Below are 23,017 nucleotides of genomic sequence, written 5' to 3'. Positions count from 1 at the left end.
TACTTATCCATAAAAATAAGCGCATAGTACTTGTAATTTTTAAAACCAGTTTTGTGCTTGCTATAAATGCAAATGGGTTTTGTAAGATTTGCTAAACAGGGTTAAAAAGAAATTCTGAATAGAAATAGTTGATATGCAGACTGATATTTACAGAAATAGTTGATATGCAGACTGATATTTGCATAAAAACTAATTAACGGATGCTTTGGAAACATTGGATATATTGTTGAGTAATTTGGCTTTGAAGAGAAAGAGTAAAAAAAATTTTTTTTAATGACAAATGCCAACAACATACAATAGTTTTTACACAGCAAATAGTATCTTTTTTCTTTTTTGGTAACTATGAGAATGAAACTTAGTGATTCTCTTATAGCAGTGCTTTTCTTTATCTGTGACCTGTGGTCACATAAGACAGATTTAAAATGGATGAAAAACTTGCTCCTGACATAACAGATGGTATCTTGGACTCTCTGGTGGGCAAAATGACTTTTAAAAAAGCACTTAAAATTCAAATTGCTAATATCCATACTTTATGAAAAAAGTTTTCTTTTGCTGGAAAAACTGTAATAATTCTTGATGAATAGTTTTTTAAAACCTTTTAAACAATTCTTCACTGACTTTAACTTAATATTTATAGTAAGTCAATTTTTGAAAGATTATATTAAGCTTTAATAGTAGTATTTATGCTTAAATTTTCATCGAACTATATTCAGGGATAGAAATAATGGTGGTTAAATAATTTCGAAAACCATTCATCAATTATTGACTCACAACCTCACAACTTGTTATACCAAAAAAGGGTATTTTGTCAATATCTGTGGTACAATCTAATATCCCTAACTCTCATTTTCCATCACTTCTTACCATGTGAGGCTTCATTTTATTTTATTTTTTTTAAAGTTTTACTTAAGTAGTCTCTACACCCAACGTGGGGCTCAAACTCCCAACCCTGAGATCAAGATTCTCATGCTCTTCCCATTGAGCCAGCCAGGTGCCCCGAGGCTTTATTTTAATATTCAGCATGACTACTTGTTTTCTTACCAGATAGGGTGCCCTACCGTTCTCTACAGATCTGGTTCTCACACTTGTTTTTCTTTTCCTTAAATCTGTAGTCCTTTTCAATTCCTGGTGTATTCTCAAGTATTATACACTTACCTCCAAAAGCCATCCTTAAATGGCCATGTCCTATCTGGGCATTTCTTTATTTTTCTCGGTCTCTGTACATTAACTGGTAACTCTTCTAATGAGGAAAATGAACTTAACTGAACTTAGTTATGAAAAGTAATTTTGGAAGCATTTGGAAAGTTGTAAGGGAACCTGTTATCATATGATGATGTTAAATATAAAAATATAGATACAAGTGACACAAAGGCTTTTAACATTGAACTTAATCATCCTTAAAAAAATTTTTTTAATGTTTATTTATTTTTGAGAGAGAGACAGAGAGAGCGAGCACATACTGGGGAGGGGCAGAGAGAGAGGAAGATGAAGATACAAAGTAGGCTATGTGCTGACAGCAGAAGCCAGTGCAGAGCTCAAACTCACGAACCATGAGATCATGGCTGAGCTGAAGTCAGATGGTTAAACCGACTGAGCAACCCAGGCACCCCCATCTTCCTTTCTTTTTTAAATGGAGGTTTTGTTTAAGGTCCTATATGGATATTTAGCTTCTTTTTCAATTGGTATATTGAAATTCTTGAGAATTTATGAAGAATTTCTTGAGGGTAGAGATGGGGGGTTGGAAATCTCATGACGGAAATTTTATCATTTTCCTTCTTACTGTCCCCTCTGAAGAAAAAGAAGGAGTGAAGAGAGAAGAAAAGATCTTTGTGATGGTATAGAAATAAGAGTATCCGGTCTTCATTTGCTTTGTGCTATCACTGGCTGATTATAGTGATGATAGTCATACACAGTCAGCCTGTACGTGACAGACAACAGAGGGGAGCACATAAGTGAATTATTTGCTGAAAATCACGTAATCGTTTTAAACAAGTCACAGTTTGTCAGCAGTATATTTACTGTTATATAAAATTATATGAAATTGATTATATTTTTTCTATTTCATGTCCTTAGAAATGTGTAATTCTCAACCATACTGCAAATGTACCCAGGATGCCTAGTATAAATTTGCATCTCGGATTGACTGAAGAAAAACAGTTAATGCTCTGTCTCTCTTGTTCTCTCTCCTTGCTTTTCTCTGTAACATGAGAAATTTCTTCATTGACTTAAATGAAGCTAAGAGGTTTACCTATTTTTAGAAATAGAGAAGTGACTTTCCATGGGTGCCGGAGTTTTCCCGTTTTCTTCCGTGAAATTCATAGTGCCAAAATCAAGGATGCCAAGACACAGATTGAACCATGATTGCCTAGAAAGGGAAGCTGAGACAGTGAGATATTTATGCCCACACTAAATCTAGACTGTAACAAGATTATATATGCAGAGCCAAGTGTTAGACAAACCTATATTCTAGGGCCTTAATATTGTTAGTATCACTATAATGTATTGCTATAATAGAAATTAATCATGAACAAAAAGGTTGGTAGGGACTGGAAGAACATTTTTATAAACCAGATTGATGGTTGCTTCTCTCAGGTGGTAGTGCTATAATAGGGTTCAGTGTACATTTGTTTCCTTCCTGGGGATTTTTCTGAGCAGAATATTTTCTGTAATTTATTTAAACATATTTGCATGGCCTGCACATATTGAAATTTCAAGACCTTCAGGTACCCTTTATTGTTTGTTCAGATCTTATCATCAATGTTGCAAACATCAAGTGTATTATTTTCATGATTTCTGAGCATGTTGAATTGTAGATGAATGTCCTTGAACCCTCTGCATATAATGTATAAACACAGACAGTATGACTCCTTTGTTCTCACTTCACAACATTATACAGTACGATAAAATTCCATTACAATGATTTGTTTAATGCAGACACATTATAGGCCAAATTATGTCCCTTAAAATATTATGTATGTAAAAAGTATTTTCCATGAGTGAATGGGAAATGTTAACTCATTCTCATAAAATCAGACTTATAAGGAGACTCAAATTAATTAGATTTAGGTTGTTTATCTTTGATAAGACACACTTCTTACTCTACCATATTTTAAGAGTCATTCAATGTACATGGCAAGGGAGCTGTATATATATTTTGAGTATGTCTTAGGATGCAATATGCATATATATTCAGTGTCAGGTTCACAACACTGGATGAGAAAGAGAAGTTAGATCTAGTAGGGGAAAGAAGCAGTGATTTTATATTCATCCAGGTATGGCTATGAAAAGTTTTAAGAGGGGTTCATCTCGGGCCCTATGAGAGTGTCTAGTAAGGAGTCTTAACCTTGTCTGCATCAGATTGGGGTGAAGCTGAGAGGAAGGGCTCTTGAAGGTAAAAATGTGAATTAATTCCTGAAAAATGTGTAAGATCTAGCCAACAGATATAGAGGTATTGCTCCCATTTTATTCATGAATGTACTTTTACTTGCATTGTGAAGTAAAATTTATAAATTGTGGTAGTTTTCCTCTATTATTATATTTGATTACTACTAGCAAAGTTTATTCTAGAAAAATTTGGGAAAAAAAGAAAGCAGATATCATCAGCAATAACAATCATCAGTGATCCCAGAAACCTTCTCCCCAGAAAGCATACCTTTTTACCCTTTGCCCCTGCCCAAAAGTCCTATACAACTATAAATAGGTATTTTAATAAAAGTATTTAAATCCAAATTTTTAATCAAAAATTTGGCCACAGTATTATTAGATTACAGTTTTACATCCCTTTTAGTGGCTACAGCACCTCTGTAATAGACATACCATTATTTATGTAATCAATCCCTACTTGTGAACCTTTTAGTTACCTTGAGCTTTCTCACAACCCAAAAATATTTTAAGCAAAGTCTAATCTATTTATAAACTTGATTTAGTCAGGTTAGCACCTATATTGATATGAAATGAAGAGGCATTCATTTGTCAATTCCAGAGCTTTTTTGTTTGTTTGCATACTAAAGATGTCTCAGATGATAATTGGACATACACACATTTAAATTATTGAGATATACTTTACTGAAAAAAACCCTCATTTGTAATGCCATAAGTGAGAGTAATTTGCATTATGATCAGTTTTTTACAACTTAGCTTTTATCCCTGCAGGGTATGAAAATTGCTGAGTTAATCAGAAACCCCTTTAGAATCAGAATCTGCAGGGTCCACTGTAGAATGCCCAGTGTTCCAGTGGAAAGCATTCAGGATCTCTTTTGCCCATTTTCAAGTTTTTGACAGTTTTCTTTATAGTCTTCCTCATGAGATCATAAGTAATTTACAAAGGTAATTCTTCATCCAAAACAGCTGTAGCAAGAGCAGTAGTGGGCCAGAGAGGCCTCCTCTCGATTTGCAAATGTAGAATCATGAGTTGTTTAGGTGATAGAATTAATTTCTCAACAGAAATTTTTATTATAAACCTTGGATTGCACTTTTAAAAGCCTCTACTATTTGCTTCTCTGAGGCTAGGAAAACAAAACTCAGAAACTCTCTCCAAGAGATTTCGTATTTAGTACCTGTGTAATTGGGTGAATTTCTGTCTGTTTGAGGCTCTCAACATTTGATAAGGTTCCTGTCCTGACTGAAAGTGACCTTTCTTACCGTCTTGTAACTTTGGGAACCTATCAGCCAGGTGGGTTAGGCCAGTTTTCTTGGGGGAGATTTGTAAGTAAATCTTAAAACTTAATTCTTGTCAAAAATTGAATCCTTGTCTCTCTCTCAGTAGTTGTCACTCCTGATTATATGATAATCATTTTCAAACATGATATTCTAGGGGGAGCTTTGGTTACACAATTGATTTGTCCAAAATATTCCGTAAAAAGAGAGGGCAGTTTCTTATTGAACCTATGGAAATAACTATATCACCATGGAAAGTAAGGATACTTATTATTCGTTTCTGAAATCTGGAGAGATCAGTGAGAACTAGATGCTCTTTTAAATGTTTTGTTTCTGGGGTGCCTGGGTGGCTCAGTTGGTTAAGTGTCCTACTCTGGATCTCAGCTCAGGTCATGATCTCGTGGTTCATGAGATCCATTCTCTCTCTCTTTCTCTCTCTGCTCCTCCCCGACTTGTTCTCTCTCTCTCCCCCACCCTGCCTCTCTCAAAAATAGTTTAAAGTGTTTTGTTTCAGTTTGAAACAGCAGTGTCTACCAAACTGAAAGGTATAGCTTAAAAGGAAAAAAAAAGTTGAAAGTCTTACTCATATATCATTAGAAGATAGAATATTAAGATAGCAACAACAGTATCTGAAAAAGTACCTGCAATTAAATGATACTGATCCATTAATTCAATCTTATGTAATTCTTGTTTCCTTGGATCTAGGGTCAGTGGAGTCTGTCTTGATGAAGTCTTCTCCCAGAGGAAAAATCCACAGACTAATTTAGTGTTTAATTTAGACATATATTCAAAAACTGGTATTATTGTAACTACTTTGTTAAACTGTGGATTTCCTTTGGTAAAACCATTTGCATGGCTATTTTTGTTGTTATGTATTTGTTACTTTGAGGCTGGCTGTTAGTTGTATATTCACTGGCTTAAGAATGAATTGCATTTGTTAATTGAATATCTAGTAATCAATTAACTTTGTGGTCAAAATATGTCAGATTTAAATACAGTACCCTTGTTTTCAAATAATTATACTTTCCACATTAATCTTGCAAGAACAAATCATTTTTCAAAAGCTTAATGAAGAGTGAAAGGCTAATTGATTGTAGCAAGCACTTAGAAGTACTGTTCTATAGCCTACAAGTATTCCCACTCTCCTGTTGAGTTGCTGACTTCCCAAAAGGCTGTAGTCCAAGAACAAACAAGAAAAGCAGTGGTTAGGACTGTAGCTTTTCAAATCCCACTTTATATAATATATACATATTGAAACAAAACAACAAACCAAATGCATATGAAGGAGTAAAAAAATCATTTATCCACAGGGGCAAAATACTGTACCTTAAAGAAAATGAATATAAAATAGTAAGACCTTTGAATTCGCAACTTTTGTTGTATAGTATCTAATTTATTACAATTGTTTTTAAGTTATAAGTTCTATAAAATGTATGAATATTGCTTAAAATCCTAAATAAATCACTAAAGTATATACTTTGTAATGATTTGGCAAAAATCACAAAATTAAGCCTATATGTCTATTGTTTTTGAATTTAAATACCTTGTACATGTTCACATTAAAACGTCTCAAAAAGCTTAATAGGTCTGTGTCCAAGTTAAGATGATTTTGATTATAAGAAACAAAAAATATTTTATCCTGATATAAAAGAGCAAAAGGAAAGTTATTCGTTCATTGAAAAGTTCATTGATAAGGAATTTAGGTTTAGTTTGATCAGGGCTCTGCTTCCATCACTGAAATTATCTAACCTCTGCCTTTGTTTACCATGGATGTTAGGCTACCAGGGAAACCATGCTTATCTGATTGGCTTATCCATTTGCTCAGCTCTCTTCTACCCTGAGTGAAGGGATTCTCCTCTTGCAAACCCAAGGGCTTCTATATCCAGCCCAGAGAGGAAGGGGTAGAATGGATAGTGACGAGGTCCACTACAGAGTTATTTTGAATCTTCTCATGCTTGAGTGTTGGGGAAGGAGAGGAAGTTGAGAAATATTTTCAATGATTGTCTCCTCTTATTACACAAGCTGCTTTCTTACACTTATCTTTCATGTAATCCTCTTGACAATACTAGGAAGTGGATGTTATCTGACTTCACAAATGAGCAGAAGGTTAGCCAATTCTTTTTCTCAGGCTCACATGGCTTATGAAGGCATATTCTAAAGTCCATGCTCTTCTGTGCTCTTCAGGTTGTACACTAAATCATATTTGCTAAGTAATTTTGTGAGGAATGTTATTCTAAGTTGGGAGATCCCAAAGGATTTGTACATTTATTAATATCCATTCATTCCACAATTACAGTGCTCCTCCTATGTCCTTAGGTATATGGTAGTTGCTGGGGTATTATGGTGAAGATAACAGAAGTGCCTATTCTAACCTTATAGATTTGGTTGGGGAAATAGATGGTAATGTCATGCAAATGAGTATATAATTAAAACTCTGTGACTGTTCTGTAGTAAGATCTAAGTCTGGGAGAGGTGATCACAAAGTTTCTTCCTAGGAAGTGACATTTCAGTTGAGGTCTGAAGGATGAGAATGAGTTAACAAGCCCAAAAGGAGTGGAAGTGATGGGGTTTTGGAGTGATGGTGGGGCTCAGAGCCGACAGCTAAGAAAAAATTCTTGAACATGTCTTAGGTGCAAAGAGGTGATTTTATTAAAGCACGGAGACAGGACACCTGGGCAGGAAGAGCTGCACTAGGGCTGTGCAGAGTGACTGCTTAAATACTGTGGAGTTGCGGGGAGGTAAAGTCAAGAGGAAGTTTCTGAAAGCGATTTCCATATGCTAAAGAGGATTTACAGATTACTGGAGTCCTAGCTTATTGTCAAGCAAAGGTGGTTTTTCCCTTTAGCAAAGCATTATCATTAAGATAGTAGGGAGTTCCTGGAGATTAGGCTATTGATAAGATTGCCTTTTTCTTGTAATATTGCTAAGATATTTGTAAACTGATGGAGACTCTATCAGTTTGAAGATTTGCTCTCTGTCCTTTCCTTTGTTCCTGGGCAGCCAGGAGTGCCGGAGGAATGTCAGGCACATCCCACCTGGAAGGGAGGTGTTTGTGTCTGCTGCTCCCTCATCAGGAGGAAGGGAAAGGATTCCAGGGAGAGGGAACCTGGCATGCTTAGGAAGTAAAGGGAGTCCTTTGTGTTGGCACCAAGAGAACACAGGAGAAGACTGGGAAGAAAAAAGTGCATAGACCAGATCTGCAGGGTCTTCGTGTGGTATTAAGAATTGTGCTGGATATCCCACAAGAAAGTATCCTGGAAGAACCGATCTTAGAGATCTTAAGTATTTGAGAAAGTTGCCATGGTAGTATTTTAGTATTCTATTCTATTCTATTCTATTCTATTCTATTCTAAACTATTCTCATTATCTTTCTGAATATTTATAGTGTTTTCTTAAAACATGTTTTCTTGCCTCAACAAAGCCTTACTTCATATTTAGAATTCTTCTATCGTATTCAGCTTTCCAGTCCTGGCATGTTGTATAAATCATTTGTAACCACTTTAAACTTTTTATAACCATTTGTAACTTGAACCTAGATAGAAAACCGTGAAGGTGGCGGTGCCTGGGTGGCTCAGTGGGTTAAGCCTCCATGCTGGGTGTGAAGCCTGCTTAAAAAAACAAAACCAGTGAAGGTAAAGGTATCTACATTTTAATGAATATTTATCAAATAGTATTGAATTAGTTGCAAACTGCTCAGAGAAGAAGAGTCTAGACATTAAACTCTGGGGAGGAAATATGGAAATAATATTTATATTTAATTAATTTAACGTTGGTGACTTGGCATGCTCTGTTCACTGTTAAGGTCTTGTTGGAATTGCAGTTGTGACCTCCCTTTTATTTTTGGTTATACTAAAGAATAAGAGAGAAACAGGACTTTATTTAAATATGTAGTTGGCTCTTTTCATTTGACTAAGGCAGTATAAAAGAAAAATTTTGCTCATACCATATGGTATATTAATATCATAAATAAAGCATGCATCTGGGTTATAATCAAAGTTAGACTTAGGTCTTTCAAGTTCATGTCTGTTGAGAAGATGGTTTACTTAGAAGTCTGAGCATTTGACCTATAGTAAAATGTCTAAGCCTGAAGTTACTGACTCAGCCAATTCCCTAACTGGCACACAAATGTGTATGAATGTGTGTGTAATGAACTCCATTACTTTAATCTTGTTACATCATTTGCTGAAAGTAGAGTTTTAAAAAGTATCACACTAAGCTTTGAAAGTAGGAACATATGTATTATTGAGAAACTGTTTATTGGGCAAGCACCATCATCCTTTTACCTTTGTAAAGGATAATATAAATTGTCCTATATCAGCAGTTTATTTCATTGGTGGGAAAGATATGTCTTCTCTTCTGGAATGTGAGCTTTGTTCTCTTGTCTTCACGTTGAGTGCCCCATAAGAAGGACAGGGCAGATATATGAGCGTGGTTGTTATCAAAGGCCTTGATGGACTCATGCTTACTCCTGGCATGGAATATATGATGTTGCAACATATTCCTGCTCACATATGTTCTGTTCCACTTTCCTCTTCTGTCTAGAACTGACATCCCTTCTATACTTTCAAGATAGGAATAGGTTAAATAAGTACTTTCACGTGTAGTGCTTTCCTGACACGTAGACTGTAAACTACTGATCAGTTTGAAATGCTAACATTTCTACTTGTTTGTATTGAAAGTAACTGGTGCTTCCATTGGGGGGTGGGGGCGGGGGGCATCTGAGAGATCTTCCCTTACACTGGGTCACTGAATTTCCACTCATGCTATCAGGACTGGTAATAATGCAAGTATCACCTTCAGCGTGTAGATTTGAAAATGGCAAATACGGAGAACACATATGATCTGGACATTCAGAACCCACTCTATTCTGTGCATCACCAAAAGCCTGTGAAGCAAATGTGACCCACAGGGTGGATCCACAGGGTGAACTGTTGGGTACCAGAATTTGTTGATTTTCATCAAATATTTTACCGCTTGCTGAAGCAATGTGTATTCTGTCATGGAATATCCTCCAGTACTTTTGGAAAAATATATGATTTGTTTGTTTATTCAGAAATTATTTATTGAGTGGTAAGACTGTGTCAAAGCTCTAGGAAACTGAGGATGAACATGCTTGGTCTGTACTTAAGTCTAGAGGATAGTTAATGCCAAGAGGAAGTGGGACCTGGGGGAAGAAACACCCAAGCCAGCCTGGATTGTTGGAGAAATTTCATAGGAAATTTCCTTTCATTTCCTTTCAGTTTCCCTTTTCTCTCCTTTTTCCTTCCCTTCTCTTCCCTTCCCTGCCCTTCCCTGCCCTGCCCTTCCCTTCCCTTCCCTTGTAAAAAACAAGTGTTTTACATGTATTAACTTGTTTACTCTTCATAGCAACCCTAAGAGATTGTAGACTACAGATAGGAAACTGAGTCAAAAAGTAGTTCTCTAGCTCAATTTAGCATGCAGTCACACAGTTAATAATGGCGGAGCCAGATTCCACATCCACAGTCTAGGGCAACTTTGCTTTGTGTGAATAAAATGACCTGCTTTGGTAATGGTAGAACTTGAAATGTTTAGAAGTTCAGGTCTCTGAGTATTTGACAGGGTTTTGGCTGATCATATTGTTATGGGTCATATCGTTAAGAACCTTGGAGGACATGCTAAAGAATTAAAATTTAGAAGTTAAAATTAGAAATGCACACACCAGGTCCTACTTCAAATCTACTGAATCAGAATTTCTCTGCTCCAGAAAGTGTCCAAGGGTTTTGCGCCCTGATATATAGCCTAATAGATCTATAGTTTCTAACAGCAGGTGCAACTATTATTTGCCCCAGATTTCCTTGTATTTAGTTTGTTGAGTTGAAAATTCATGTAAAGTAGGCAATAACTTATATTTTGTATGACATGGGTTTAATTTGCTTGCAGACTATCTTATTAAAAATGTGAAAAGTAAAAAGCTGCCTGCTTGATTTGGAGATAGGGAATGTTTTAGTCTTGTGGTTGGTAGGAGATGAGATAACTCATGTGAGAAAATAGAGCAGTCAGCATGGATAGAAAGCATTGAAATATGACAACAGCATGAAATTTGAAATGCTGTAAGTAAAGAGATTAAAAAGAGCATCTTCAAATACAAGAGGGGACCCAGGGAGAGATTGAGTTTGGGACCTAAGGAAGGAGGGTTTCATGATGTCTTATTTTTATTAAATGCATCAGAGAATTTGTGTAAGAAAAAGACTAGGAAAAAAAAAAAAGACCAGTGATGTTGTGAAGAAGCAGAATTTCAGCGGGGTGGAAGACAGATTGGAATGTACACTTGCCAGTAGGTCGGTAGTAAAAAGGGCTTAGATGACTCTTTGCAAAAAATTGATTTTAAGAAGGAAAATGTAGTGATAATTAGAAAAGGGCACAAGGTAAAAATTACTAGCTTCACCCTCCCCCCTTTTTAAATGTTTAATGTTTGTTGATGTTTGGGAGAGAGAAACAGAGCGCAAGTGGGGCGAGGAGCAGAGAGAGAGGGAGACACAGAGTCTGAAGCAGGCTCCAGGCTCTGAGCTGTCAGCACAGAGCCCGATACAGAGCATGAATTCATCAACCATGAGATCATGACCTGAGCCAAAGTCAGACGCCTAACCTACTGAGCAACCTAGGCGACACTAGCTTTCCCCCCCTTTTTATTTAATACTTATTATAAAGATTGAAACAATACAGATACAAAAATTAAAGTTTCCTTTCATCCAAAAACCAAGAGATAAGAAATGTTGAAATTTGTCATTATTTTTCAAGCCATGCTTACATCAATATGTATTTGTAGTAAATATGTATCTATGTATTTTTAATGAAAATAGGATTGTAAGTGTCTAAATTTTTGTGTGTACCTTAATGTATTGGAAACATATCTCTTTCGTTACATATTGTTTTACACGATTACCTTTTCACAGTTGCTTGGTGTTATACTATATGTATATAATAGTTTATATAATCCAATTTTTGGCATTTTTGCATCTCTGGGTACTTCTTCATTTTAACAGTGCTACCATTAATACACTTGTGGGTAAATCTTTTCACACTTTCATAATTACAGATTTTTTATTAATTTCAAGTTGTGGAACAAGGTCCAGATGGAGTCTTCATTTATGGGATCTATAAATCAAGTCGATGGACCAATCTTAGATAAAAGGACAGACATTTCCATCTTCCTGGGTAGGAGGAGAAAAGTATTAGCTTATAGTTGGCTCGTGGGAGAAAGAATGAAAGAATGCCTTGAGGGAGTAGTCATATGATGCTCTAGTTTATCTTCAGGTTGTTATAGGATGTTGGAAAGTTGTGAAGGTTTGAAAAAAACTACCAAAAGGAAAAAGCAGAGGAGTGTATGAAGGGTTACTGAGCAAAGGTGTGCAGACTGGTCTTGAGCACTACGTGTTTCCAGTGGTTCCAGATATCTAGGTTCCAGTGTCCTGTCCAGCGGCGTTTAGAGCCCAGGTTTAGGGAGTTGAGAATGCCAGACATGACCTATGTATGGTTTGGTGGTTAGAAGTCTGGTAGGTAGTCTGCATGGGCAAAATAGGGGTATACCATGAAGGAGTTGATGGCATGGAGACAGCAGTTAGGTGTCTGCAGTCACATGAAGAAGGAAATGAAGCCTGAAGGGACTATAAAGAGCACAAAGATTGAAAGAAAATGTGGGGATTGGCTGGTGCCAGTGAGCAGGAATAAAGGAGTGAAGGCTGAAAAGCTATAAAATTATGGCCAAAAAGTGGGACACTGAGTTGAGATTTTAGAAGGAGAGCAGTTATGCTCCAAGTCAGAAGTCCAAGGGGTAGCCATGGATTTGGTGAGCTAAAATTAAGGGAAGATGAGGTCATGGAACCATATGCAGCGTAACATTGTCCATATGGATGTGGGTGATGTGAGGATTTTTAAGTAGAGAGGAAGAGAATGCCCTAGAAATTCCTAATCCTGGATAAATGGCAAAACAATTGGTAGCTAATAATGGTAAATAATGAAGGTGCTATACCTGGTTGGCCTGGATATGTAGAAAATGTTTATGGAAGATAAAACTAATAATGTGATAATGACTATTTTGGGAAGTAAATGGGAACAAAAGAGCAAATGTGAGCTGCTAGCATGCCTAAAGTCACCTTCTAACTTGAGATGCAAGAGTTGGTTGAGGAGATGGATAGCCAGACAGTGTCTTTTTCACCCTGTAACACTGGACATTGGGGAAGACAGATGCTGGAGTGAATTTTCTTCTGGTAAGCTCACAGTGGGTCTGGGAGTGGGGTAGGGAACACACATCCTCAGGTCTAAGCTGTTCTCTTGCAAGTGAACACAGAGTTGAGGACTGTACGCAGAAGCACTGTCACTAGGATGGAGGGCAGCTTGCCACTAGCTGCCATTCTTTGTTAGTTTCTGATTCTGCTTTTTTTTCCCATGTAAATTTTAAGTGATCTAACTGGGAGGAAAAGAGTCTGTAAGGATTGGCTTACCAGAGAAATTGTATTAGAGAATGTAAAAGACCTGGTGAAATACTGGGTTTTACTTGCTCTGTCTAAACCCCCTGGGTGTAGTTGAAAAAGTATGAACTCAAGATCCAAGATTCTAGAGTTTGAGTAGCAGAAACATTATGGGGCCCACAATTAAAAAAACAGCTACTGAATCCAGTACCTCTGAGAGGTCTTCTAAATCTAAAGTAATTCTGTCTTCACATCTGAGTTCCCTTCCCTGTTATGTTAAAACTGCCCTTTTCATCAGCTCCTTACTATTCTTCAAGAATTTTCTTTTATCTGTGAACTTGGGAACAGATATGAACTCCTTCTATTCATAGTTCTTTGCAGGCATTTCAGGAGAAATAGGATGGTAATGGAGTGAGTGGTGAGTTTAGAAATAAGAATGACCTTATGAATGCTTTTAATTACAGGAGTAAACAAATATAGAAACAAAATACAGGAGTAGGTAGATAGTGAACAAACATCTGAGGGCTCCCCCAGCAACTCCTTAAGAGGCTCTTGGTAGTAGGGAGGGATCTTTAGTTGGGAAAGTTTCTTTCAGAGGAATGAGGGGTGGAAGCAGCCACTTTATTTAGGAAGTTACTGAGGTTTTAGAAATAATTTATAGATTCTAGTCCTAAATGTGTGATATTAAGAACATAGTATTGTGCAGTGCATGTAGTGTTGACCACATAATGCCCACCTTAAATTCCTCTGGCAAAGCACCTTGGTGTAATTGTAATTTAACATATTCTAAAATTTTGAAGCCTTTTTTTCCTGAATCAGAATTCAGAACTTGCTCCAGGGTTTTCTTCCTTCTCGTGTTCACCTTCTTTCCCTTTCACTTCCTCATGATAATTTCACCTGCCTTAGTATTTAGTATGTACAGCACGTGCTACCCTTACTCCTATATCTATTTAAGCTTGGTTCTTTGCCCTTTTTCTTTTTTTTTTTTCTGGCCCTGGCTATTAGGTCCTTTAGCTTAATCATCCGTGTCTGCTTGTACTAGATTGTTTCCCTAAGAACTCTGTAAGCCACAGAGTGAAACGGATTTGGATTTTACAGCCCTGGTGATTTTCCTTCTGGTATACTACCAAAAAAATGCTATAGCACAGGAGATGATGAGTCATTTTGTTGGGCTTTTGCTTTCTATTTTGTATTTGAAAAATTAGGTATGATCATGAACATGGAAATATCGCCTGATATCATGAGAATAATAACACTACCATAAAATAAAATCAATGGTGTTAGTTTTGTTCTCCGATCAATGCAAAACATTGTGATTTCAAGTAAATTGAATTCCCCCAGAAAACATTCATTCATGTAAAATTTCATTTTTGTAAATTTTCATTGTTTGTACTGGAAGCGGACTAGAATTCCTCGGCACCTGCTGCTATGTGTCTGGCGTTGTCCTGGAGGCCTCACACCTGTTAAGCCATTAAATCATCACAGCAGGTTTATATGGTAGGTCTGGATTCTTCCAGTTTACTGAAAAGAGATCGAAGCTGAGCATGTTGAAATAACTTTTCTTATGCCACTCAGCTAGTAAGGCTGGAATTTGATCTCTGTGGAAGCTATGACTACAACAGGCTCCCTGATTGGAGATAGACACGGGAATGTATTAAGGTTTCGTTTTGGATTCATACATTCATTTGGATGAGAAATGAAACCAACTGCTGTTGGTTGAGATGGTAGCCTGTTGGGAATTAATTCAGTTTAGTATTGAGTATAATCTCTGGCAAGATCCCAGTCTTCTGTCACATAGTACTGCCAGATGAAGGGTTACCTTGATTGTCAGTAATTTCATTTCTACATAGGATAGTTTTCATTATCCAAGGAGATGAATTGTGGGCAAATAAATTCATTGAGGTCATAGTGTATATTTCTTCCAGCTTGTTGGAGACATCACTGGCTTGGTTATTTTATCTTTTAATTCTTGGCATTTGATTGAGGGCCATGATTTCCAAAGCTGGCCTCTTGGCTGGTCTCCAGCATCTGCTATTTGTTCCTGCCTTCTCCTCCTCGTTACATACCTCCCCGCTGATAGTTGCTCATATTTGGCTACTACAGTAGCTTCTGAATCCAGTCTCCCTCTTCTTCAGTCGATCCTACATATTTGCCAATCATAGCAGGTTTTTTTCACAATACTAATTTGGCCTCAAAATAGCATTGTGCTTAATGGCGTACTCTGTGATTCCATTCATATCCTGTTCTTGAAATGACAAAATTAAAGAGACGGAGAATCGATTAGTGGTTGCCTGGGGTCAAGGATGTTGAGGTGAAGGGAGATGAGTTTGACTCTAATGAGGGTAGCATGACATAAACCCTTGAATGATCAAATAGTTCCATAGCTTGATATATGGTGGTACATGATGCAAATGTGATAAAATAAGATAGAGCTATACTCCCTTTACCTAATGTTGATATCCTGCTTTTGATATTGTACTATAAGTATATAACATGTAATTGATGCGGTAACCAGGATGAAGGCTACATGAGACCTCTGTACTATCTGTGCAACTTCATGCACATGTAATTATTCATGCCTATAATTATATAAAAACAAGGAAAAACTACTATTGTGCTTTAAAATGTTTAAGTTGCCCTGTCATATTCCCTATTTAATATTCTTTGTTTCCTCCTGAATTAATCATTCAAAATTATCTCCTGGGTTTTTTTTCCTACTTAAATCTTAGTTGACATTAACGTAGTATTTGTCTCTTATTAATCTCTTATCAGGTTACCAAGAAATGCTTTTTGAATTCATTGAACAATTAAATATGCTTTATGAAAGAACAGTATATCAGTGTTTGGTGTCATTACTAGCCATCTGTTTTCCAACTCCCTTATTCATTCTTGTTTCTGCCTAATCACTTTACAGGGGCTAAGCAGCAGGCCAGGGATTTGATTGGTGGAGTCCAGGAGACTTGGGCTTGCCCGGAGGGATTGCATTGCCTCTGGCCACAGTCACATTGCCCAAAGTCCAGTCACAAATTCTAAAAGGCAGTGGCTCTTTGAGGACTTAAGATGCAGTGTCATAAGGGCTAGATGAGGCAGGAGATTCAAGACATGAACTATGGTGAACCACAACCATCCATTCACTCACATTTACTGAGACTAGTTTTATATTGCAGTATATGATCTTTCTTGGTCCATGTGTACCTGAAAAGACAAGGATATTCTACAGTAATTGTTTTTTATGAAAATCTATTTCAAATCTTCTGTGTCTTCAGCAGTTTGGGTAGGGGGTGTCTAGTTTTATTAGTTACTCAAACTTTGATTGTGAAGTTGTGCTTTTCTCCTTTTAATTCTGTCAGATTTTGCCTCATGTATTTTGAAGCTCTCTTATTAGGTGCATACACATTTATGATTGCTGTGCCTTCATCCTGATGAATTGACCCTTTTATCATTATGATGATCTCTTTGTATCTTTGTCTTGAAGTCTTTGTTATTAATTTAAACATTTGACTCTTATGCTTACCATTTGCACTGGTATAACTTCCCTTCTTTGAATCTATGCCTTTATATTTAATGTGGAACTCTTAAAGACAGCATAGAATTGGATCTTGCTTTTTTAAATCCATTCTGGCTGGCTTTGCCTTTTAGTCCATTAACATTTAATGCAATCCTTGCTATGATTAGATTCGGGCACCATTTAAAGTTTGTTTTTTATTTGTTCTTTCTGTGTTTTACTCTTCTTTTCTTACCTTTTTTTTTTTTTGGATTAAGTGATTTTAGAATTCCACTTCTATCATTTACTGTTTTTAAAGGCTTTGTAAAAAATGTTCGTGGTTGTTCTAAGGATTACAATGTATATCCTTAATGTTTCTTAGAAGTGATTGTTTAGGGTTAGTATTATCCCATTTTGTATAAGATATAAGAACCCTGAAACTATATATGAGCATTTAAACCCTCCCTGACATTATGTTATAATTGTCAGGTGTATTACATTTACATATGTCATAAATCCCATAGTGAAGTGTTAGAATTTTTACTTTAAACAAGTCATGTATTTCTAAAACTGTAAGAGAAAAATAGTCTTTTATATTTACAATTTCTGGTACTTTCATTCTATCTGGATATTTGATTTTCTAATATCATTCACCTGGAGAACTTTGTTTAGGATTTTTTCTGCCTTAGGTTTGCTGGGACAGATGTCCACAATTTTCTTTCATATGTAAGTTTTTAAATTTATCTTCATTTTTAAAGATCTGTGGCCTGGATATAGAATTCTGGGTTCATAGTTCTCAGCCCCACCACCTTTCCTTGCCTCAACTCTTTATCATTCTTCTGTCTGTCCTCTGTCCTCTATAGTTTCTTATGAAAGCATTGACTCTTAATATGTTCCTGTGTGTAATGTGTCAGTTTTTTCTCTTCTAAAACTGTTTCCTTACATTTGGTTTTCAGCAGTTTGTCTATGTGTACCTGGATGTAGCTTTCTTTGCGTTTAACTTGTTAGGAGTTTTCTGGGGTTCTTCAGTCTGTACATCAGTCTTTCACTCAAAGTGGAAGATTGCCAGCTCTTTTTTTTCCTGCAGCATTTTCTCTCTCTTTACCTCCTGAAACTTTAATTATACAAAATGTTTACCCTTTTACTAGCATCCCACAAGACCCTGATGATCTGTTTTTTCTTCTTTGGATTGGATTTTTCTTTTTACTTCCTCAAATATACTTATAATAACCGTTTTAACATCATTGTGGGCCGATTCCAGCACTTCGGTCAAACTTTCCATTGAATATAGGTTAGATTTTCCTGTTTGTTCATGTGTCAGGTAATTTGAGCTTTATTGGGTTCACTTTGTGAATGATACTTTGCAGAGATTCTGTTCTCTTTGTTCCTTCAAAGAGAATTGAATGTCTTACAGGCAGTTAATTTGGCTGAACATAAACTAAATTTTGACTTTTCTCTGGCAGGTGGCAGTTCGGCCAATCCATTCAGAAGGCTAATATTGGATATGTGCTGTATGTCATATAGTAACAATTGTTTTTAATGCAACCCAATCCTTCTGAGAATAAGGGATAGTTTATTTAATCTATATAGTGATGATGAGAGATTGGCTGATGAACAATGAGTTACACTGTCATCCTTTGGTTAAATCTTTGAAGAAAAGGACATGTTTCAAAAGCACAGCAGATTGTGGAGACGCAGTATTAAAAATAAATGTTTAAATTCTGGACTACTGTACTAAATAGGAGGAATACTTTATTTTTGGTTAAAAAAAGATGATTTGATAAAATCTGAGCAGATGACACAAAGAATCATAGATTAGGGAATATTAGATATTGCTGAGATTAAGAAAACCTGTCTATACTAAAAGTACCAGTGTTGGGAGAAAGATATTTCAAAACTCATTTACAGTATCATGGAAAATATGTCTTAAAAATCTATAAGTTTCCGATGTCAAGAATCAAAAGATTTTTTTCTAATCCGTTTTGGATGTTAGTTGTTTATACTTATATCTATAAAAATGAATCAGTAATATGACGTTGGTTTTTTATTTTGTAAGAACATATATTCCGTAGCAGTAACTTGAGCCTTTCTCTTTTTTCCTGTTTTAACAGTGTATCCTATTCAGTACATGTATCTGAAGATTACCCAGGTATGCTTTTTTTCTTTCTGTTTTTATTACAAATACTGTGTCATGTTTTCTTTGAATAATTTTTTTCTTTTGGGGGATGGAAAATATATACAAATATGCATGGGAGTGGAGCGTTGGCAGGGGTTGGTTACCTGTGAGATATATGTCTTACCCTGAGATGCAGTCCAGAATCAAAGTAGTTTCCTGATGAAAAGTAGTTTACTTGAGCCCATGTGTAGCTTCAGCCTATATATATTTTTCTTACAAAAAAAAAAAAAAAAAACAGATTCTCTGAACTAGTTCAGTTGGCTTTGGAACATCATTTGAATGTTCATAATGTAAAAATAGTAGGTAAGAATAGCAGCTAAAATAATAGGTAAAAATAGCTAAAAATATTAGCTATTTCTCTGCTTCATTTCTCTAAGTTTATGTCTCATTAAACAGTTCTCACGATCCTATGAGATTGTTACCATAACATCACCATTTTCTTCACGGATGATGACACAGCTAGGAAGAGGAAGAGCTGGGGTTTGAACCCAGGAGTCCAGAGTCTGTGGACTGAACCACTGGACTAGACTAGGTATCTTGCTCATGCACAGCTAGTCTCTCTCAGTGTCTGTTACCTGCAATATATTACTAGGCCCACAGACACTTCTCCCTAGAAAACAGAATGCAGATCCATTTTTCTGTCAGTCAAACAAGGGTTTTTTCTTCTAGGCCATGGTCAGTCCTGTCTTCTAGACACATGTAGTCTCATCAGAGCCCAAGCTGCCTGTGCCAACATTTAGTCATGATAGTGTGAAGCTATATAAACAAGATGTCTCTATTTTATTTATTTTATTTTTTTAATGTTTTAATTATTTCTGAGAGAGAGAGAGAGAGAGGCAGTGTGAGAAGGGGAGGGCCAGAGAGAGAAGGAGACACAGAATCCGAAGCAGGCTCCAGGCTCTGAGCTAGCCATCAGCACAGAGCCCAACATGGGGCTCAAACCCACGAACCGTGAGATCATGACCTGAGCCGAAGTCGGACGCCTAACTGACTGAGCCACCCAGGTGCCCTGGATATCTCTCTTTAGTATTTTCCTCACAAGTGATACCTATTTTATCTTGAATAAAAGCATAAGTATTGTAGACTTAGTGCAGAAAAAATAACTTGGTTTATCTCAGAGAAAAGAATATAATGCAAGCATCTATTGTTTATCATATTTTGTGGCAAAAAACAGCAAATTTTAACTGCCATATTTCATATATATATGTATTTTACTCCAGCATTCTGACTTAATAAAATCCGGTGGTCACCAGACTAACTGTTGTGATCTGTCAGTGTCATCAATTAGACGCATAATTCCAGTTCTTATTCAAATCTAGCCATTTTATTCACATTATCTGCACAATTTGAACCATATTTTTCTATGTAAAATGACTAAATTGCTATAAGCAACTTTGATTATATATACTTTGAGTATTTTTATATATACTTTGAGTACTTTTAAAACTAATTAGTTCCTGGGGAGCCTGGGTAGCTCAGTCAGTTAAGCATCCGACTTCAGCTCAGGTCATGATCTCACGGTTCGTGGGTTTGAGCCCCGTGTCGGGCTCCGTGCTGACAGCTCAGAGCCTGGAGCCTGCTTCAGATTCTGTATCTTCCTCTCTGCTCCTCCCCCACTCATGCTCTGTCTCTCTCTTTCTCTCTCTCAAAAAATAAACAAAAAAATGTTTTAAATAAATAAAAATAATTAGTTCATAAAATAGTATGAAGATATAAAACTTATTTCTTTAGCATTCACGCTAGTATTTTTTTGTGGCAGTTTGCATCATGCATTTAATCTTTTAAAAAAATCAAATGTTACATTTAAAAATAATTTTGTAAGTCATAAACTTCCTTTCAGTTATTTTGCTATGATCTCCATATATGTTAAGCATAGTATTCTTTAAAACTTTTGTACAGTTTTACAGTGGAAGTTTTTCATTATTAAAGAGATGCTTACTTTTTTAATAGTAGCATACAAAGTGTTCTAAGCAGATTTGATTGGAAGAAGTAAGACAAGAAGTATTTATAAAGAAAATTTTGTAGATGATTTTGCAATCAGCTGTCTCCTTTAGGATATAAGATGTTTTTGATGCTGAATGTTTGCTAATAAGTATGTTAGGAAAATAAAAGCCCCAGGGTTGTAAATATTATAATTATTGTGCTTCTCATCTGAGGCAGCTCCTAGAGATATCAACCATGAGAGGACTTGAAGTCAGAGTGATAGAAATAATGCCACAAATCAAAGCCCACCTTGAAGACAGTAAGTGAATTATTATGTAGCACAGGAAATAGGGCAGAAGAGGCCATTAGTAAGCCTAGGGAGCCGAATGTTTAGCTCCCTCTTGTGGCCAAGAGGTATTACTGACTTTTTCTCACTCTGCCAGGAGGGAGCCCCTCTTGGAAATGCAATATACAAAAATTGAAACTTAAACACTGGTTATCATTTATGCTTTTTAAAAATAAATTCCATTCTTGGAGAAAGTCTGTAGCGAATTTCCACTATAATTTCATTTCTAAAAATAAAAGGAGTGTAAATAAAACACAAGTTTTGGTGTAAGAGAGAGTAATGCATTTTGGGGTAGAACTTTGAATTGGCTGATATAACTAGTACACTGTATACCAAGTGTTTCATACACATAATAGAATAGATGGTAAATGCCAGTCTGTGTATAAGCAGAACAGAGGCTGTCATGACACTTTATAATTGAAGAAATGTGCCAAGAGAGGTTAAATAGTATTTTCCAAGGACATGCAGTTTGATGGTAAAACCAAGTATGTAATTTAGTTCTGATTCCTGTCACTTCTATGAAAGAAGTAGTGGTAGTTGTTTTTATGGAGTTTTCATCAAAGTGAGTGTTACTACATTAAAAAAATTCAAAGTATTACTATGACAATATTTTCCCTGTTATTAAATTTTAATCTATATTTATTTCCATTAACAGTTCAGTTAATACACTTGATTTCTCAGGCAGATAATATTGAATACAAATTATGTTTGCTCCTCCTTTCCAATAATCATCCTTGTGTTTTTTTCTCCCATCACACTGCTAGAGGTTCCAGAATGATTTTTAATAATTAATGTGAAAGTTGGCAGCTTTGTCCTTTTTTTCCAAAATTAGTGAGCATGTTTCCATCCGCTTTCAGAGAACTATTTTTCTCATTTTACCAAGTTTTTTTTTTTTTTTTTTTTTCAGAATAAGTTCTGGGGCACCTGGGTGGCTCAGTTGGTTAAGTGTCTGACTTCGGCTCGGGTCATGATCTCATGGTTCGTGGGTTCAAGCCCCGCGTTGGGCTCTGTGCTGAACTCTTGCTCAGAGCCTAGAGCCTGTTTCAGATTCTGTGTCTCCTTCTCTCTCTGCCCCTTCCCAGCTCACATTCTGTCTCACTCTGTCTCTCAAAAATAAATAAGTGTAAAAAAAATTTTTTTAAATAGAATGAGTTTTAAATTTTTATCAAATTCTTGTTTACTATCTATTGAAGTATCACAGATGCTTTCTCCTTTGAACAACAAGATCACAAGTTATATTATCAGCAGATATCTTAATGTTGATCTGTAGGAAGTATGTGCATTTGGTCATATATTTCATGGTTAAAGAGTTGGCATTACTGAAGGAATGCAGCTATTCTTTGGCATTTGATAGAACATGCTAGCAAATCTCTCAGAGCCTGGTATCTCTTTAAGAATGGTTCTGGGGCAGTTGTTATTTTTCTGCCATGATTGTCATATGTTCTGTTTTTCTGTTTCTTAGTCATTTCTAAACATGAAGGCTCACTGTGTTGGTGAAATGTCCCAACTTTTATAGCAAAAAGTTTTTTATCGTTTTTAGCCTGTACATCTGACAGTTGGCATCTTTGTGATTATTTCTCCTTTCTCATATCTGTTGTTTTACATTTGTTCTTGTCTTTTTCTCCTTTTGATTTTTCTTCCCCAAAGTTTACTTATGTAAAAATCAACTCAGATAGCTTTTTATGTTGTTTTTGAAATTTTCTAAATCTTGATAGTAATTACTATGAGTCATCTTGGTAGTACTTTCGTTAATTCCTTCTGCTAATGTTCCCCAGTCTATTTCCCCTCCTTTTTTTTCTGGATTATACGGTTGAATGATTAGCTCATCATCTAACTTTGAAAATTTGGAGCTTACTTTGCCCTGTGGAAATATATGAGCATAATCCTCCAGATTCAGAATTATGCCACTTTGTTTATTTCCTTAGGAACAAAATTATCATTTTATAATTTTAAATCTATTAAGTAACCTGGCCCACCTATTGAAATTCATGTCATAGTTTTGT

At 36.0% G+C, this 23,017-nt stretch overlaps 1 protein-coding gene across 1 annotated transcript in view; it reads left to right on the top strand.

Moving 5' to 3' along the window:
* Positions 1-23,017, top strand: part of PARP8 (poly(ADP-ribose) polymerase family member 8) — a 169,267-nt gene that overhangs the window by 74,069 nt on the left and 72,181 nt on the right. The window contains exon 4 of the mRNA XM_077752887.1: positions 18,681-18,718. Coding sequence (XP_077609013.1) covers positions 18,681-18,718 — 38 coding nt within the window. The remainder of the gene's footprint in view (positions 1-18,680; positions 18,719-23,017) is intronic.

This window comes from Crocuta crocuta, unplaced genomic scaffold (assembly GCF_008692635.1).
Source record: "Crocuta crocuta isolate KB4526 unplaced genomic scaffold, BGI_CrCroc_1.0 scaffold409, whole genome shotgun sequence".
In the NCBI taxonomy this organism is placed as follows: domain Eukaryota; kingdom Metazoa; phylum Chordata; class Mammalia; order Carnivora; family Hyaenidae; genus Crocuta; species Crocuta crocuta.
This window is presented reverse-complemented; position numbering and strand designations above follow the sequence as displayed.